This window comes from Cyprinodon tularosa, unplaced genomic scaffold (genome assembly GCF_016077235.1).
Source record: "Cyprinodon tularosa strain WSP-4 unplaced genomic scaffold, ASM1607723v1 ctg62, whole genome shotgun sequence".
Taxonomy (NCBI): Eukaryota; Metazoa; Chordata; class Actinopteri; order Cyprinodontiformes; family Cyprinodontidae; genus Cyprinodon; species Cyprinodon tularosa.
In genome coordinates, this window is record NW_024039363.1 from 1,281,854 (window position 1) to 1,302,112 (window position 20,259).

General features: G+C 35.9%; 3 protein-coding genes across 6 annotated transcripts; 1 reads left to right on the forward strand and 2 right to left on the reverse strand.

The window, feature by feature from the left end:
* LOC119798341 (hydroxyacylglutathione hydrolase-like protein) lies at nt 1-8,107 on the reverse strand. Of its 2 annotated transcripts, none has more exons than XM_038307760.1 (8): nt 7,731-8,107; nt 7,455-7,519; nt 6,230-6,347; nt 6,041-6,149; nt 5,790-5,893; nt 1,696-1,794; nt 464-543; nt 1-372 (listed from the first exon to the last, which is right to left on the reverse strand). In XM_038307760.1, exons 1-8 carry the CDS (start codon nt 7,833-7,835, stop codon nt 183-185), a joined length of 870 nt encoding a protein of 289 aa, XP_038163688.1. In that variant the 5' UTR covers nt 7,836-8,107; the 3' UTR covers nt 1-182. The 2 variants fall into 2 exon arrangements, with proteins under 2 accessions (XP_038163688.1, XP_038163687.1); XM_038307759.1 differs by having other exon boundaries at nt 1,696-1,797; nt 7,731-8,106.
* Nucleotides 8,108-8,785: 678 nt separating this feature from the next.
* Nucleotides 8,786-15,803, reverse strand: LOC119798370 (hydroxyacylglutathione hydrolase, mitochondrial-like). Of its 3 annotated transcripts, none has more exons than XM_038307807.1 (9): nt 15,639-15,803; nt 15,046-15,230; nt 13,000-13,064; nt 12,768-12,885; nt 12,574-12,682; nt 12,391-12,494; nt 10,592-10,693; nt 10,416-10,495; nt 8,786-10,313 (listed from the first exon to the last, which is right to left on the reverse strand). In XM_038307807.1, the coding sequence occupies exons 1-9, from the start codon at nt 15,703-15,705 to the stop codon at nt 10,214-10,216; spliced, it is 930 nt and encodes a 309-aa protein (XP_038163735.1). In that variant the 5' UTR covers nt 15,706-15,803; the 3' UTR covers nt 8,786-10,213. The 3 variants fall into 3 exon arrangements, with proteins under 3 accessions (XP_038163735.1, XP_038163737.1, XP_038163736.1); XM_038307809.1 differs by having other exon boundaries at nt 15,046-15,187; nt 15,639-15,727; XM_038307808.1 differs by lacking the exon at nt 15,639-15,803 and adding an exon at nt 15,518-15,629.
* A 1,349-nt stretch (nt 15,804-17,152) lies between these two features.
* On the forward strand, nt 17,153-18,166 carry fahd1 (fumarylacetoacetate hydrolase domain containing 1). The gene has a single exon (XM_038307722.1). It carries the CDS (start codon nt 17,263-17,265, stop codon nt 17,923-17,925), a length of 663 nt encoding a protein of 220 aa, XP_038163650.1. The 5' UTR covers nt 17,153-17,262; the 3' UTR covers nt 17,926-18,166.
* Nucleotides 18,167-20,259: the final 2,093 nt, after the last annotated feature.

Genomic DNA, 20,259 nt, shown 5'->3' on the forward strand with positions numbered 1-20,259 from the left:
TCTTCTTTAAAGCATTTATTCCCGCCCCCCACACTTTATTTACACAAATGAATGTGTCCACAGAGAAAGGTTAAATATAGCACTATTTAGTCTCTCAGCCTGGTTTAAATTGTGCAAAAATGCTTGTTCATAACATTAACAAATGCTACTAATGGGTCACAGTCTTTAGTACAATACAAGTTTCAGTCACTTTCTTTGATTGCTGAACCCATATGATCTTTAGAGCTCATAAGTAAACCCCACTGCAAAGCCAACATTGCCTGAGGGGGAAGGCTGTCCTTTGGCTTCTTGAATTTATCCTTCTCCTTTCTTAGTGCCCGCATCACCTCTACAGGTTCCGTCTTCCCAGTGAACTTCTGCACAGCTTTCTCCCTGAGATAACAAAAGGACAAATAGGAGAAAACAAAAATAAATAAATATAATTACTATGGTTCCTGTATGTAAACTGAATATCGAAACTCACGAGAGACGGAAGAAAGGGTTATAATCAAACTCCTCCTGTAATGTGGATGGCACCGTAGGTTTATCATCGTCATCTCTCGCCTAGTGGGCCGAAGAGGAGCGTAAAGATTCCATGAGAATAATGATAAAAAAGACAGAAATACACATAATTCATGCAGGACGCCTGAAATATTCCTGTACCATACACTATTAACAATTAATAAATTCAATCATTGTAATATTTAAGCTTCTATGAAGATAACCGCAACAACTTGTGCAATAACGAATGTGCAATCACTATTTAATAGCCTGTGCAATTACTATATATATATATATATATATATATATATATATATGGAAGCACTGTATATACTGTATATACCCCATGCACCTTTTCCTCCTTTTGGGACCTTCTTTTTAGCTATCAAGTGAATTTTTCCTGTGAGATCAATAAAATCTATCTTATCATATCTTATGCATTATGGATTATGAAGAATTTAAAAAAAATCTAATTTATATTCATCAGTTTGTTCAGAAATCCAAACGATTGAGTCAATCTGCCAATCATGCAATTAAAGGACAAATTCTCTTAATTCTTAGCATGTCAGTCATGAAGCAAAAAGTTCAATTTGAGCTGTCATACACTAATAGTTTATATCCAAAATATATTTACTATTCCTGATAGTTCAATCAGAATTAAATGATCGGCCTTTTAACAATAAAAACCCTTTTCAGCAGCACATGCCTTTTAAAGCTTCTTTTTTTTTTCTACAAAGTACTGTAAACATAAGGGAGAAAAGTCTTTCCCACCAACCAGAGGTTGGCTAGAAATGTTGATATCTTCTGTTGTCAGATTATTGACATTGCTAAATTTCCCCCATTTCTGCAAAACATTATGTTTATTCTGTGCTTATAACAAGAGAATAACTTTATTTTGTACTTTTCCCACTAAAGCCCCAAACTCCAACTTAAATAATTTTGTTTTAAAATATATGTCAAAATTTACATTTCTATGATAATCTAAAATGTCGGTTTGGCAAAAATTCACAGGTAGAAAAAATAAAAAAGCCAATACTTTACCCCCAGAAGCAGAAACGGCTTTTCATTTGATTTAACTAATGCCCGCAAAAAATTACAATATTTACTCTTGACAGATCTCTTAAGTAGCTTAAAGGGTTTTTTATCTGGCTTCACCTAAAGTGCAGAAATGTTAGAAAGCAATGTTCTTTTATTGTTTTTGTGCATCATACTTGCCTTGGCCCAGCTCAGCATCTCTTTAACCTTTTCATTTTCTGGTTCCACCAACATGGCAAACTTCAGGTTCTTGATGGTGTTCTCATGTCCACAGAACACCTTCTGCGGATAATAAGAAACTTATTCAAAACAGATCCTGTCACAGTTATCACAGTTGTAAAGGATCCCAATTTTCTAAAATAATATATGATCTCCATGTGAACTAATAAAAAGCCATGGTCAGAGTTTCTTTTTGTTTGCTTTTTTAGCTTTTACGGCACAAGTGGCTCACTTTTCTGACAGTAGGCTGACAGGAAAGGGGATATGAGAGAGGGCAAGAGACATGCGGCAAAGGACCACAGATCAGATTCGAACCCGGGTCAGCCGCGTTGAGCACTAAGGCCTCCATACATGGGTCATGCACGCTAACCACTGCACCAACTGCACACACTCCTAAAAATTGTGCATAAGCTGGTTGACCAAAAGAAGATGAGAATATTTTTCCAACACCAGTTGAAATGCAGAGTATATCTTTCTTGCTCCTACCAAAAAAAAAGTGCTGGTATCATGTTTATCAATAAGGAAGAAGAATAGAGACAAAGAGACAAATAACTGGTGCTTATATTGATATAATTCAATTAAACTATAGCTGTAATAGAACTCGTAAAAAAAATCTTTTTTTTAACAACATTCTGCTGAGGTGATTGAGGAACAGACATCTCATAGATTACATCTTGAGCCTTCAAATATTATTTTGATTTAAACTTAGGTTGACTTGTAGGGCCTAGTGGTCAGGGCATTGAGCTTGGAATCCAGAGGTTCTGAGTTCAAGGCCCACTCCCACAGACTGACACTCTGGATGCCCAAGAAAGATCCTTAACCCTTAACTCTTAGGTTTTGCAGACCCTACACTGCTTCCTAGGTGCCAACAATGGGCAGGGGCGTGCACACATAGACACTAGGTGGTGCTAAAGCACTAGGAAGTTTGCCTAACCTGACAACAGCCAGATGCATGTCTCGCTCCGCCCAGCTCCACTCACATACATCTGGGAACCCGCTCATTGAAAGTGATTTCCCCAACCGAATTTATGGTCTGTCCAATCAGGACGCAGGGTGGGTGTGTCCTGGAGTGGAGAAGCGACCGTCAGAAACCAACAACAATGGCGGCTCGCATTGAGGAAGAAAGCGTTAGCATTGATGCTGCTATTTCTTCTGTGTTGTCCAATCTATCTGATATTGTTTCATTAAAAGAACATCAGAGAACGGCTTTGAAGGCTTTTGTTGGTGGAAACGATGTTTTCGCCCTTCTCCCGACCGGATTTGGCAAGAGCTTGATCTACCAAATGGCTCCTCCTCTCACAGCGTCACGGGTTAGCTTCGGTGTGAGTGGTTGAAATAGCACGTCAATAAAGATGACAGACAAGTGGCTTATCCAATCATATGCAAGGAGTTTTGATAAGGCCCAGCCTTCAGTAAAGGCAATTCCTATGGCGGGTTCCCAGATGTATGTGAGCGGAGCTAGGCGGAGTGAAACATGCATCTGGCTGTTGTCAGGTTAAAGTTTGCCCTCTATCAAAGAAAATGCCCTTTTGAAACTCGTTTTTTTTTTTTTTATTATTATTAATATTATTAAGATTTTACTGAGGTCGGTTTTGAAATGATCTTTTGAAAACCTGAGCCATTAAAAACGACTGAAACAATGCCCCGAAATGACCGACCTACTTGCGCACACCCGACCAGCCTCTCTCTCTGACCAGCCTCTCTCTCTTCCTTTGTCACGTGAACTCGCTCGGTCGCCCGCAGGGCATGCCAGATGCGCAGCATCATAGCAGTTTTCAGATAGCAGGAACGGTCACTGACAGGCTGCTTCTCCCGTGCCCCATTAGCCAGGTAATATATAGATCAAGCAAAATCATTTTGTTGTGCATTAAAATGTCTCATTCAGCAGCACCAAACAAGCATTTTGCCGACTGGTCACCAGATAAACTAGTTGTCTCCTTGTAAGATGATATTTTACTTTTTATATTTTGTATCCATATTTTTTATCTTAAGTGTATACATTAGTCTATTTTATTGCATGACGTATACCCACAGTTTTTAGATATTTTTATAATTTTATTTACCTATTCCATATTATATGTTTCATGTTGCACGATTGTACCATAAAAAATTCCTAGTTTGTGAACTCCTTCACTAACAATGACAATAAACCTGATTCTGATTCTGAAAGTTTTACACTGTAGCCCAAGTCAATGACAGATAACGTGAGGACGACCACATAGGCTACAAATAATTTTGGTAGAGTTTGCAATTGCAAATACGGAAGCGGATTAGGGCCACTGAAAAAAAAAAAAAAAAGTTAACTGATTTTTAAATTTTATTTCAGTTTAGTATGGGAAAAAAGTCAGAATGCTGACTTTAATCTCATAATTCTAACTTTTTTCTCATAATTCTGACTTTTTGCTGAGAATTCTGACTTTTTGCTCAGTATTCTAACTTTAATCTCAGAATTCTGACAATAAAAAAGTCAGAATTCTGACTTTTTTCCCATGTTAAACTGAAATAAAATTTAAAAATCAGTTAACTTTTTTTTTTTCAGTGGCCCTAATCCTCTTCTGTACAAATCTATGTGTTAAGACAAACGTTTTCTGTTGTATAGGTTTTGTTAGGCAACATAAATTAACACATTTTGGTCTCTTTATTGTCTTAATTGTATATTGATTTAGTAATTGCAGCACAATGCCAAGAAAGGAGGGTTAATCGTATTGAAAAATCTTAAAAGCTGTTCACATTTTATTTTTAAGTGGTTTGTGCAGCAGGTATTAAAATAGCTATTATTTTGTAGGCTACCATAAGTCATATCCACGTGACAAGACTTCCAGTCATGATGCCCTAATAGCCCATTATTTAAACTAATGTGGCATATTTGTTAAAGCTATTATTATTATTATTATTATCATTATTATTGTTATGATGGTTATTATTAATATATTGTAGCCAGTCACAGCAGGGAAGCTCTATACCATCAACATCTACCAGGACAGGAGATGAGGAAGAGTTCAGGGAAGACACAGAGACAGAAAAAGACCAGGATGAGGGAGAACAGATGGATGAGGGAGAACAGATGGATGAGGGAAAACAGGGAGATGAGCCAGATGAAAGAAGTATGCTTTAGTCTGTTCTGTTGGTGATGTGACTTTTTTCCTTGAAAACTCACGTTTAGAGAATGTTACAAATAAAAGTCAAATTTCATTCAACATGCGTTTATTTTTTTTTATAATTAAGTGATACACATGCGCTAAAAAGTGCCCTCCCCCCCCTCCTGAGCACCTGCCCCCCAAAATGTCTGTGCACGCCTCTGACAATGGGATGGGATGGGTTAAATGCAGGAGTTCATATCGTTGCTCTGTACTTGTGACAGTGTAAAGTATAAAGTATAAAAAAAGCTGGAAAAAAAATAAATGTTGTCCACCACCATTACGTGATTAAAATGGGGCGTGGGATGAAGGGATTTGCCCTACAACCAGAGAGTTTTTGGGTTAAGCACTGGCTTCGGCTTTCAGTGTTGTCACCCCCTTGGGCAAGACAAAAAACACACTACTATGGAAGTTGAGAGCATTAACATATATGGTGCAAATATGCAGTATAAAAACAATTGAAGATGTTTCTAAAAAAATGAAATAAAAAAAAGACTTCAATCTGCCGCTTCTTGGTGTATACCTTACAGGAAACTTAAATAGTAGTTTAATCCACCAGGCATGGGTCTACAGACCTCACCATGGATAGTAGCACTTACAGAAACCGATGATGGAGTTGCATAAACCTCCCATATATATATATATTGTATATAGAGGGATTATGTAGATTGTGAGGACACGTTAGTACAATTAGTCAAACTGCACTTAAACGATGATTTTGTGAGTATTGAGAGCAAAAGAAAAGATGCAATCAACTTTGCCCTGGAATTAGCTTTGCCTCAATTCAGCTATGCCTGAACAATCATGTAGCTTCATTGTGCTAGTCCTAATTTGAAGTCAAAATTTACATGAAGTTGGGAAAAAATGGCTAGAAGGGTTGATGGAGAGTAAATATGTTATTTCTTTCAGATCACTCACCGTTTCTGGAGGTAGTGAAGCAAGCACTTTGGTTAGGTTGTGGTGCATTTGTTCTGCTGTACCCTCAAAAAACCTTCCACATCCACCAATAAACAGTGTGTCTCCTATTAGCCAAAAAACAGAACAAGATTTCACAGAGAACTGCAAATAACAAGCCTGTACAGCAAAATGAAAAAGCTAGAAGGTTAAATTCTCAGAGGAAAACCTGTATGTAACTGCTTCTCCAACTCTCAGGATTTGCAGACACAGACCTGTGAACACAGCAGGAGCATCTGTGCAATCATCCTCCCAGACGTAGTAGCACGTATCCCCAGAGGTGTGGCAAGGAGTGAACAGGCACTTCACATTGATGGAGTTAAACTGGAAATGGTAAAAATACCGCAACAATTTGGAACCGCAACTGGTGAGAGTTATTAGCTTCATAGTTAAACTCTGCTTACCTTCAGTTCCTGAGAGTCAATGACTTTATCTGTGAGTCCTTCGATTCGATCATCTGCCCCATAAACCCTGAGGCCAGGGATCTCTTTCACTAGAGCCTTATTCCCACGAGCGTGATCCCTGAAAAAACAAAAAATAAAAACAAACCCGTTGCATTAAGACCTGAATGGGCTCCATGTTTCAGTTTATGAGGTAAACTCTTAAGGTAAAATAGGTTAGACATGTTAGAGCAGAATAAAGGTAAAATATTCTAAAAGTAAGCGCTTTAAAAAATACAGCAAGATTTAGCAGGTGTTCGCTCGATATTTATGTTAAATCTATGAAACCAAATCAAGCTTATAAAACACAGAAGTTTGTCTTCACTATAGCGGAAACAGAGGCAGAGCCAGAACATTTTTATTAGGATGGCCCGGCAATAACCAATGTATACTGAGAGGAGGCCAATAGTGGATAGGCGCCAGAACCTCAGGATCAATCTACACTGTTCCAACAGGAACAAGCACAACGTCCATATTTCTAAATAAAGACAAACTATAGTTTCCTACAGACTTTGCTACCAAATAGATGCATATATTTAAACATCCGTCTAGATAAAAGGTATATTGGATAAAATTCTTTGAGGTTTGAGTTCTGGAGCGAACATCTTTTCCATCGTCATTACTTACCTACTTTTATCAATATCATTCTACACTAAATTGATATTTACAAGCACTAATATTTACATAAATTGATCATTTAATAGTTTTTTTTTTAAATAGGTATTTACAGTATCTAGAATTTCACTGAAGACTCTTAGATGACTTGCAGAGACACAAACACAAAATCTAGTTCTGAAAGAGCATGAATTCTGTACTAATCATTTTTAATGTTCATATATTGATGATGTGTATAATTAAGCACAGTGTTTTTGTTGTCAAGTAATTGTTAATATATATAAAATTAAAATGTTTCGAATATTCTACTGGAGAGAAAAAAAAAATGGTAGGGGTGGCCATGTTCCCCCATCTAGCTCCACCCCTGAGTGGAAAATGTCCCTTGACTTAGGACAAAGCACATTAAAAAAAAGTGAAAACAAAAGCTAACAAATATCAAGTCAAATTCACAGAAAATGATACAGATATCCACATAAAACTGGTAAGAACTTCCATTATAAGACTTTGCAATTCTAGATATTTAAAAATGAAAATCGTGGCCTTTGGTTTGTTTGGCCCCTGACACTGATCTTACCAGTGATAATGTGTTGTGAGAACACCAATGAGAGATAAGCCTTCTCTTTTGACTATTTCCAGAAGCTGTGGAAAAAACAGATGATCAATTAACCCTTGTGAGTAATTAATGCAGTCTATTATTTTATTTTTCTTTGTTACATTTTTTTTCTTCTTTTTTTTTATTATTTATTATGTCTTATTGGAATGAGTTTCTACATATAAATGCTTTCAATTTAAAATCAATTCAAACTTTAGTGAATCAGTGACAGTTGTTGGTGTGAATCTCTGGTCTCACCCGGTGGGGGACAGCGGGGTCCACAGCCAGGGCCTGCTTGCTCTGCTCCTCTATCACCAGGTACATGTAGTTGTCTTCCAGGATGGAGATGACCTTCACCTTCATGTCTCCCACGTTCACATGCACGCGCCTTTCCAAGTGACGCCTCCGGAAGACCGCAGCAGCCCTTCTGCAGTAATGGAGCTAATCGGTAAAAGATCAGAAGGCCGCTATAATGATTTACACATCTATTGGAGTTTAACACTATCTGGAGCTAGAATGACAACAATATAATCAACGCTCATCATATTACAAAGAAAGTTGTTGAAGCTGTTTTGCATTCAGACCAGGAAGTTATCCTGACCTAATCAGGTGTCATCTCAGACATTTTAATCGAGTCAGATAAATTCAACCTGTACGGGAAACAAAATTACACACACACGCATATATATATATACATAGGGTTGCCAATTGTCCTGTATTATTATAAGAAACAAAATTAGGTGTCTAATTGAAATCAGTTGAAGTCAATTCAAACACAAATAAGACAACAATCAATTCATAAGGTTGGTAGGACGGAAGACATTGCCTGATTGTCCCTTATTTGATTTTCAAGAAATTGGCAACACTGTAAAATCAGTCAACTTTTCAAAAAAATACATAAATCAGAATGAAAGAGAGCAATGACTAAAAAAGTACATGTTATCCATATATATAAGTTACAGCTTTCAAATTATTTTTCTTATTTTACTGTTTTGTAAAAACAGTAAAATATTTGTTTGTATATATATCTATATAGATGTATATACATACATACACACACACACACACATATATATACACACATATATACATATATATGTATATATATATATTTATACACACATATGTATATATATATATATATATATATATATATACATATACACACATATATATGTACATATACACATATATATATACACACACACATATATATCTGCTACAGTTTTCAACTGATTTTCTTGTAAGTTTACCATTTTGTTTGGCAAGAAAGCTACAAAAGGTGCTTCACACACAAAAAAGGGATTTTAATATTTCAAATAACAGTTGACTTTCTTTCAACTGATGTTTTATTGCTTATTCTAAAGAACATCATGCAGTGCTCTTTAATAAATCGTGCTTTACAGACATTCGGTAAATGTGTCATGTTTTAGTTACACACTCACCAGTCATGATAAAACTAGAACTTAATCTGTTCTGTTGAATTTCTAGTTTTAAAGCAAATGAAGAACTGACATGAGACAATCACACTAAAACTGATTTAAAACATACTTTTCATATGAAATCCTTCCACAGAAATGATTCATTGTTCCTTACAGAGCTCCCATTTATTATGAAATGGGCAGAAAAAAAAGTTAGAACTTGAATATATTAACATTTTTAAGCATTTACAAATAAAAATAAAAGCATCTCTCTGGGTTGCCAATTGTCCCATATTATTATTATAAGAAACAAAATCAGGTGTCTAATTTAATTAGATAGGCTCAATATAAATGTTTACAAAGTCAATTCAAACACAAATAAGACAACAATCAATTCATAATGTTGGTAGGATGGAAGACATTGCCTGATTGTCCCTTATTTGATTTTCAAAAAGTTGGCAACACTGTAAAATCGGTCAACTTTTTAAAAAAGATACATAAATCAGAATGAAAGAGAGCAATGACTGAAAAAGTACATGTTATCCATATATATAAGTTATAGCTTATAAATTATTTTTCTTATTTTACTGTTTTGTTTAGCAAGAAAGCTAAAAAAGGTGCTTCACTACACGAACTGTATGACGGGTATAGTGTTCACACAAAAAAACAAGGATTTTAATATTTCAAATAACATTTGACTTTCTTTAAACAGATGTTTTTTATTGCTTATTCTGAAGAACATCATGCAGTGCTCTTTTATAAATTGTGCTTTAAAGACATTCAGTAAATGTATCATGTTTTAGTGACACACTCATCAGTCATGATGAAACTAGAACTTAATCTGTTCTGTTGAATTCTAATTTTAAAGCAAATGAAGAACTGACACAATGAGACAATCACACTAAAACTGATTTTAAACAAAACTACTATTTCATATTAATCCTTCCACAGAAATGATTGATTTTTCCTTACAGAGCTCCCATTCATTATGAAAATTACACACTGAATGAAAGTGTTAGAACTTCAATATATTATTAACATTTTTAAGCATTTACAAATTAAAATAAATGCATCTCTTAAAGCCATATATTCTTTAAAACAGTCGCATCAACATTCCCCAAACTATCCAAATAGAACTCCATGAAGAAAACGTACAGTTTTGATGCATCTCATCTTTAGTGCTAACAGTGGATACATTCAGCAAGGGATGAATGTAGTGGATCTATTCTAAATGGCTTTGAGGTCTAGCTGTATTTATTTGTTAGTTTGATGGAAAAGTGGCAGTCCTTTAAGGAGATAAAAGCAAGAAACCACTGGACTTTACTCCTTAGGAACCCGGAAGCTGTCTTTTTCTTTTCGGAGGCTTCTCATGGTTTCAATTGGATCTGTCTGCTTCACGTGGTCCTGGACAGACTTCTCTCTGAAACAGACATCACAATAAATGAGAGTAAGGAAGGCACATTTTATGCTCTGAAATAAACTACAATCCTCTAACTGAACTGTTCCATCAAGCTGCACATACTTTACTCTCATAAAGGGATTAAATGTAAATTCATCAGCCAAAGTAGAAGGGATGGTTGGCTCTCCATCGTTGCACTTCTCCTGCAGAAAAACAAACACAGTAAACAGGAAGCTGTTCATCTTTATAGAGACCTGGATCCTTTTCAGACATCAGACTCCAGTGACAAAGTCCAATACCTTTGCCCATGCGAGCTTCTTCTGAATGACTTCATTGTGCGGTTCAACATGGCGTGCAAATTTCAGATTGCTGACTGTATACTCATGGCCACAGTAAACACGCTTTAAAAAGGAAAAAATAAAGAATTAAAAAATAGAAGTTAGCAACCTCCTGATATCTGTTTAAGTATCAATTTGTGTCTAAACTCCACTCCACAAGCTGACGGCGTGATTATTACCATGCTGGCTCTACAGAGACATAAACAGTTCCAGCAGCAATGTTTCAAGCTACGATTCAGTGTTATTGTTGTGTACTGATTAGCAGTATAGTTTTGAATAGTGTTGTTAAGTAGCATTTTCAATAGATATTCTATCAACAGATGAGCATTTATTTTTAAAATCATGGCATCCTGCTGGCTTATTATTTTTTATCTTTGTGTTGTGCACAGTTTTCAGCTCTTATTTATATTTACAATAACAGCACTGCATGTGTGCAATGGGGTAAAAAGGGATCAGATAATACAAGATTTATCTTCCCTCTGTTCCTTTTTGTTCATGTATTGAAAAAAAAGAAGACTGTGAAATTACATGAATAAATAAATAAAGTAATAGGACTAAGCCAGTTAGCACCAACTGATGAAATTTTGAAAATAATAACAGAAAGTCTAATATCCAGTAAAAAAAAATAAAAATCCAAGAGCATTGAGACACTAATAGCTTGGTCTACAGTATGAATATTGTTGTTGACTGAAGTTGAAGCTGAAGCTCAATAGGCATTCAAACATCCCGGTAGAGTTGATTGATGCAAGACTAAACAAACTGCCTTATTAATACTTATGACAGTAATATTCTTAGTCTCCACAGTCTAATGCAAAAAATCAGAGGGAAGAACAATACAGCTTTGGACTGCAACTAACAATTAATTTGCAAACTGATTAATCTGTTGATTATTTCTTTCGATTAACTGATTAATAATCAGATAGCCAAAGGTTCCTTTAAGATTTTTTTTTTTTTACGAAATTAAAGCGGGTGAAACTTAAAACTTTTCCACCTGAGGAGTTCTGGATGGAGAATATTGACAGACAAAATGTTTTTTTTTTTTTTTTTAATCTTAAATACTAAATGTTTATATAGTTTTCTTACAATTTTGATTAAATTACTGCTCTAAATGGGTTGCTCGGTCGGCTAAAGGCGTATTTTACAGTCTCTATACTCCTCCGGTTAACGATTCATCGATTACTGTACTAGTTGGTGATTATTTAAATAATTAATTAACCAATTAATTGTTTCAGCCCTAGGTGACTGAAAATCTACACCAACATGTTGTGTTGTACGTTCAACCTACTCCATCCCTATGGATATAAGAACACGCTTCACTCTGAGGATGATGTGCTCAAGCTGCAGTTTGTCAGCCCACAGCATTTTATTATATAGTCCAAATAGTAGTTTTGGTCTCATCTGTCCTGTCTGTGTTCTTGGCCTTCACATTTTATTTTGTCCTAAACAAACATCTGGGGCCTTTGGAGAACAGCTGCATTCAGAATGACACTTAAAATACACATAGATAGGCTTTTGTTTTAACCAGTTGCATCAAATCAGCTGATTAAACTTGAAGGTATCAGGAAAATGATGGTAAATATATCATGGAAAACTTCTCAGTTTTCCATAAATGTTGAAAAGTTCTTTGTTTTCTTTTTTTGTAGTAATCCAATACTTTTGTGTGATTTCACTACATAAAGTCCCAACAAAATACCCATAGTTATGTGGCTCTAATGGGAGAAAATATAAAAACTTTAAAGAAATACGAATCCTTTATTTACCGTTTCCGGAGGAAGTCGTCCCAGAATCTCTATCAAGGCTTTGTACATCTGCTCTGCCGTACCCTCAAAGAATTTACCACAGCCAGCCACAAATAAAGTGTCACCTGCATGCAGACGAACGCAACATGTAAGTCATTTTAGAGCACAGAGAGGAACGTGAAGAAGGTAAGGATATTAGCAAACCGGTGAAAACAGCAGGTGGCTCTGAGCTGTTTTCTTTAGTCACGTAGTAGCAGATGTGACCGGTTGTGTGACAAGGCGTGAACAGGCATTTCACGTTGAGTGATCCAAGCTTAACCGAAAAAAAGAAATGTGTGCAAATTATTGAGCTTACTAAAGTGTTATAGCACAAAAAAAGAGCCATGCTACAGCCTTACCTTGAAGCTGTTGGAGTGGGAAACTTTTTTTGTAATGGCATCGACTCTGTCGTCTCCTCCATAGACCTTTAGCCCTGGCATAAGCTTCACCATCTTCTCATTTCCGCCTGCATGATCCCTAAAACAGAAGAGGAGGAGTTATGTGCAGCTATAAAACATGCCTCGATGGGTAAAGCCTGAATTCTGCGAGTCGAGTTTGCAACTGGGTTAAATGTGTTAATAGGAAGCATACCAGTGGTGATGGGTGGTCAGAACGGTTGTGAGTTTAACGCCGTGTTTTCGGACAGCTTCAACAACCTGTTAAAGGCAAAAAAAAAAAAAAAAGGAAAGAACTGAAGGTAAGCTATGTTAGTAGAGCAGGAATAAATAGAGTCAATATAAAAGAGGAATCATTTAGGCTGTGAATCAAGTCAGAAAACAATGTCAGGTTGAGTTTTCTAAAGGGGAGAAAATTTTAAGGAAAATGGAATTTAGGAGGATAAATATCTAAACTGTAACCCAAAAAATAATAAAGATATAATTTAATAGACTGCCTAGATTGAGGGGGTTAAACCTTCATTCCTCAGGAGCCAGCATCCTGCCTGTCCAAGATGTCACCCTAATCTAACACATCTAAACAAAAAGGTAAAAAAGAAGGGTAAATCTATAGGCAAAGCAAGTTTATTTGTACAGCACAATGCAGTACGTGGACAATTCAAAGAGCTTTACAGGAATTAGATAATAAAATAAAGTAGAAAAGCAAATAAAGATAAAAAAAACAGAAAAACAAAACAATTGAGCTACACCTTTAAACTAATAATTCCTCAGTTAGTAGTTTATCTTCAACAGTTAAATGATACCAATTGAATAATTCATGATCAGGGCTGTGTAAAAACGGTCACTGAGTCATCAATAAAGCAAGTTAAGCAAGAACACATTAAAAAAAAGAGGAAGCAGGAAAACCAGCTCTTATGGACAGCAGTTTCCATATTAAGAATGGATATTTTTTATTTTTTATCTTCACATTTGTCAACTAGCAAAAGGTATGCTTAAAAAAAAACAAATAAAGAAAACATCCTAAATAATCTGTTATAATGTGAAACTATAATATGTTCTTCAGCTGGTTAATCCAGGCAGAGGGTCTGTTCTGACTGGACTGCCTTGGGGTTAGAGATTGGACAAGCTGGCAGGTCAAACGCTGAGACACAAAGCAAACAACCGTGCATGCTCAGTGACTCCTAAAGTTAAATTAAAACCAGATCATAGCTCAACATGCTTGTTCTACCCTACAGCTGGACAGACTGTTGTCTTTATCTTGATTAATGGTTTTCCAAGTTTTTTGAAGCCATTTCAAACTTTCTCTTTGGACTCAGGAGGCTATATAGATATTCTTTATAAAACAGATCATATTGATAGATTGTTGGTAACCAGAGGTGTATAAAGCACTAAAAAAAATACCTTAACAAGAAAAAACTCCATTAAAAGTGAAAATCACTGATAAATAATTAAGTTAAAGTCCGAAAATTGTTCACAATAGGGAAAATGAAAACAAAAGTAATAAATATTTTGTACATAATTAGAAGCAGAACATATTTTTTCTATTGGTCCCTTCATTTGGATAAAAAATTCTGGAAGATTTGTTGAAAACCCATTTTGAACTCTTAAAAATATTCTAACAGCATTGTCCAAACAAACTCACAATAGCCCAAAACCCATGAAGAATGACATGCATCCACAAGTGCACTGTGTTAAAAGTGCTCTATGTGAGAATAAATGAAATGTCTCTACTCTGTCTTGGAGAAAAACAAAAGAAAACTAAAATGCATTGTCTCATAATGACTTAAAAGCAAAACAAAATAATATTCTCTGCATTTTTAAGTCTTTTTTTTCATTAAGTTAAAAAAAAAAACAATTTAGAACTTCCTTTGACTATTTAAATTAAACTTAACTGAGGCATCATTACTTTACATTTGTGGTCCAACTGTTTTATTTGCTTTACTACCTGCTTTTATCTTTACCTATCCAGTAAGCTTTGTATGGACCAGCAGTTCTGCTGAGCCTCCATTTAAAGAAAATACAGATCCTTAAAAAAGTACTAAAGTACTATAACATAATAAATCTTAGTTACTTCCCACCTCTGTTAACAATTCAAGCTATGCTCAATACAAATAGAGCAGTGACACAACTTACAGCTGAATTATTTATCTGACTAAACCTGTTTGACTTAACTGGACAGGCTTTAAGCAATTAGTTGATTAAACAGTATTTACAGATTTTAAATAGCATAATTAATATAGACCTTAATTGGCTCCACAGGATCAACAATGGCAGCTTCCTTAGAGTCTTCATCGATCAGCAGGTACATGTAGTTGTCACTGAGCGCCGGTAGAAGTTCAACCCTCATGTTGGTTTGTTGGATTAGATGGGATTTCCTCACAGTGCTGTGAAGGAGAGCAGCTGCCTGGGACTTCGCTTCCACAGAGGCTACATAGGAAGAGACAAAACCATGTTTTCTGTTTAACTTTGATTTATACCTTAAAATGGTCACGATCTGATCATTAAAGATCCATTTTACGTTATAAATACGGAGAAAAAAGGACGACGTGTTGACTGTTTACATCATCAAATAAAAGTTAGCTTAACCTTTCTCTTTTAAAATACACTTATGACGTGCCATTTATTCCCCCTATTAATATTTTAACATGAGTCTGAAAGTTTCTTTTGTCATATGTTTAGTCATAATTACTGTAATTAGAATAATTCAGACGGACCAGCCCAGAATCCTCACAGGAGACATAAACATAAACACATCAACAGCTCCGTGACATCGATCCTAAACAAGCTAGCATGCTAAATGTTAGCAAACTGCGGCATAAAGCAGGACGAACATACCAAACTTAAAGGCTGTAGCTGCTCCTATCAGAGTGCAGGCACTCCCCACCAGTGACTTGAATAACATTACAGTAACTACAGTCTTATCGCGGCTGTGCAAACCAGAAAAGTTTGGTTTTTGGTTCAATTCCGCCTCCGCCTCCTTTTCAGCGCTATCCTTCCAGGCATAACTAATCAAATTTGATAGTGTTTTCCTAAAATAATGATTATCATCTAGTAGATGTGGACGTGATTAACAAGTGCACTTTATTAAACACATAGGAAAAACTAAACGAACAGATCGACTGCTAAATGTTACAGTTTTGACTTTGAGTTTTAGTTATGCAAACTTGTCCTCTGGCTTACCGTAGGTTATAAATATCAGATGTTGCATGAGCTCCGTATGATACCGCCATATTGTGAGTGTCAGGGTGTACATACTAATACTACTACTATACTACTACTACTACAACTAACACTACTACCACTACTACCACCACTACTACTACTACCACTACTACCACTATTACTAGCACTAGCACTACCGCTACTACTACTACTACTACTACTACCACTATTACTACTACTACCACCACTACTACTACTACTATACTACCACTACCACTACTACTACCACTATTACCACTACTACTAGCACTGCTACTACTACTAGCACTAGCACTACTACCACTACTACTACTACCACTACTATTACTACCACTACTACTACTGCTACTTCCGCTACTACTACCACTACTACTACTACTAATAATAATAATAATTATAATAACGGGTGGGGTGTAACTAGTTAACTAAAGTAACATTTTAGAAAAAAATACTTTAACGTTTAGTTTTACTGTACAGTATTTATGTAATTTTACTTGAGTAAAAAACTAGTAAGTAGAGCAAAAGAAGACTGGTTTTATACATTTTATGTAAAATGTTTTGAGAAAAAATTTTCTTATGTGGGAATTTGTTATTTTATGTGTATATCATTTTTTTTTTTTTTTTGCAAGTTCTATTTTGCACATAATATCCTTCAACTGCATGATTTCTAAACATTAAATCAAATGTGTGCCAGTAGCCTTTTTACTCTAATATTCATACTTTTCACTTTTATTTGGGTAAAAAAATGTTAAGCTAGTGTTAATTCAAGTACAGTTTTTGTTTTTGAATGTGTTGTTCAAATTAATACTGCATTTAAGAGCAGTTATAGATGATAAAATATTAATGAACAGACAAATAATGGACGGAGTAATAAATAGGTTGGTGTAGATATGACAGACTAGATTGGTGAAGAAATGGAAGGAGAAAATCTAGAATAATCAATTTTTTATTTTTAGATGTAATTGTTTGTGTTACTGGTCTCCGATAGTAATCCAACATGTGCATATATATGTTTTAATTTATTACCACCGCTCTTAACGCAAACTCTTCTGCTTTCCAGCTATCCTCATAAGGGAAATTTGCCACTCGTAAAATGGCGGACTTAATGACGCATCGGTTCAAGGTATAGAAACAACCCAGCGCGGCTTCTAACTCTTCTACGTCTATGCTTCAGTTTCCGGTCGGTCGGTCAAAGTATGCAGTGCTGACCTGCTTCTAAAGTCAAACATCTGAACAAACAGCTGGAGTTTTTCCCACAATGACAGCGCGGAATATAGCCCGATTTTGGGAATGGGGACGAAAGATCATTTGCGTCGGAAGAAACTACGCGGACCACGCAAAAGAGCTGAAAAATGCCATCCCTACGGAGCCTGTCGTGTTCCTGAAGCCTCCAAGTGCATATCTGAGAGAGGGCTCCCCGATCCTGGTGCCTCTGTACAGCAACGACCTGCACCACGAGGTGGAGTTAGGGGTGGTGATCGGAAAAGGTGGCACAGCCATCCCGCAGTCCACCGCCATGGAGCATGTAGCTGGCTACGCCTTATGCTTGGACATGACAGCCCGGGACATTCAGGAAGAATGCAAGTCCAAAGGTCTTCCCTGGACCATGGCCAAGGGCTTCAACACCTCCTGTCCTGTCAGCGACTTCATCCCCAAAGAGCGCATCCCTGACCCGGGGAACGTCCAGCTCTGGCTGAAGGTGAACGGCAAGGTGCGGCAGAGCGGCAGCACCTCGCAGATGATCTTCTCCGTCCCTTATCTCATCAGCTACATCAGCGACTTCATCAGTCTAGAGGAGGGGGACCTCATTCTGACCGGGACTCCTAAAGGGGTCTCTGCCGTGCAGGAGCACGATGAGCTGCAGGCTGGCATCCAGGACATACTTACTATGAACTTCAAAGTGGAGAGACCAGACCATTAGGAGAAGAAACGGCAGGGAAACAATCCCCAGCAGGTGGCAGCACTGAGCCACCAACTGTGTAGTTTAATCATTTCTATTAATCTAGATTTGATTAATTTATATTGTCCTTAAACCAAATCAGAATCAAATTCATAAACACCTGTCTCAGTTGACAGTTGTTAAAGTGCTCTCTATATATTTAAAAATTAATTATATACACAATTAATAATACTTTTCACTCATTTTTATGTCTTTTGTTCTTTTAAGATATTTTTTTCCCCCTTTTTTATGAAGAATTGTTGAGTTTGTGACATTTTAATAAATGTTATTGTATTTTAGATTCTTAAAGTTTGTTAAAGACTGTTCTGTCTTATTAATTACAGTAATACATTTTTAAATGAATATAAAACATAAAGAAAAGGTACAAATGTCGTTACAGTTAAATTCTGTGTACGATTTAGAATATTCTACTAAGTGTATGGATCAGACGGAAACAAAGAGCCACTTGAAAGTATTCTTTCTGTAATGCAAGAAGTGAAATGTCCACATATAGTTATATTCAGATGTTATGTTCCAGTCTAAAGTTGCCATTTCTGTTTTGAAAATGTATGTAACCTTACCAAAAATTTAAAATGGCTTATTTTCTAATATTTTTTAATAATCGCTTTCATTTGTCATTGTGACTTTATACATTACAATGAAATCTGTCTTCTTCATTCAACCCATCCCTCAGGGAGCAATTTAATAAGTGAAATATTAGAATATGGTGGAAGGTTTTTTTAAATAGCAGGCTGCGTTTTCACATCAAGGAAACACTGGGCGGCTAAAGGGGAACAAGACAGGTTGACTGTCTCCAGATCTCATTCCTACATTTAACATGTGGGAAAGGTTGAGGTCTTTGGGTGCCAAGAAGCTCCTTGAAGGGCTCATAGTATCAGAATATTAGAAAAAAACTGTGTCGCTCTTAGTTATGTCAGTTAAATTTGCAACACTTTTATGCTTTTTTTAGTTTTGATTCTCAGTATAATCAAGATACTGAAAAGAAAAAGAAAAACTGTTTTAAGATACATTCTGTAAGTGATATTAGTGTAATGTAAAAAAAGAAAAATCAAACCACCTCTGCATTTTCAGAAGTTATGTTTTGTCTTTCAGTTTAGTAAACGGATTAATTTGCTTAGCTCAGCTCTGAATTTGAGAACAATGTCGTATGCAATTTGTCATGCAAACACTACTCGTGGTTAAATTGTATTGATTTTTAGGGTGTGTAGCTTCAACATTGTTGGGGGCTTATTTTAAACATCTTTTCAAGGTTTGAGCACCATTCTCCCACAGGCTTCTCTCTTTTCAACATCAAACAAAGTTTCTATCAACCTGTCTCAGGCTCATCTGTTGTAACCTGAGTCAGGCTACATCATCGTGCTCACCTGCAGGGCATGTTAACTATAGGACTAACCCTCCCTGGTCCTCAGAGAACCAATGTACCCATCATTTAAACATTTATCACCAATTTAATAAGAGCTGGGAGTGCATTTACAGAGCAGTTTTCCTAACCGCAGAGTCCGAGAGGAGCTTTGTATAACTTATGTTCCCAGCAGATGTCGTCCTTTATGAGATATGAATCATTCAAGTCAACTTCTTTTGTGTGACTGGAGGTATTATCTTCTCCCGGCTATTAACAAAGACATCAAAGCCCAACCTCAGCTCTGATTTAACACTCACAACATTAAGCTGCAATGTTGTCACCAAGCCGCAGCCTGAAAAGGTATATTTGACTCTTCTGAGGGGAGCGTGGATTACACAGAGATCGCAAGTTTCCCATCCTACACAAACCAACGGTAATGTCAGCTGGGATGTGAAATGTAGCCAGGTGGAAACAGGTGAAGTTTTATGAGGGGAATGTTTGTGTGAGCTGAGGAGATCATAATACACTTTCACACAGCTGTCAGCATTATGTACAGTACCATGTCATCGTCTGAGTGATTGTCAAAGAGGAAACTATCCAACGGCAATATATGATGACTGAAAACTACCTGACAGCTTTTCTTCCATTTAAACTAAAAGATAAAAACAAAAACAACTAAATAATGATTTATTAAATGGATAATACATAAATAAATAGTAATATAAGGAAAACAACTTTTAAGAAAGTAAAAAAGTATGAATATGAAAAAGAAATGTTTATATAAAATATAAATACAAAGAATAATCAAAAATAATTTACTAAATAAATGTTGATATAAGGCAAATACATATTCCTGGAAATAAACAAAAAGTTAGTTAAACAAAAAAAGTAGAATTTAAGCAACAGGTTTAAAATAATTTATGGCAAGATTAATAATAACATTGCAGCAACCA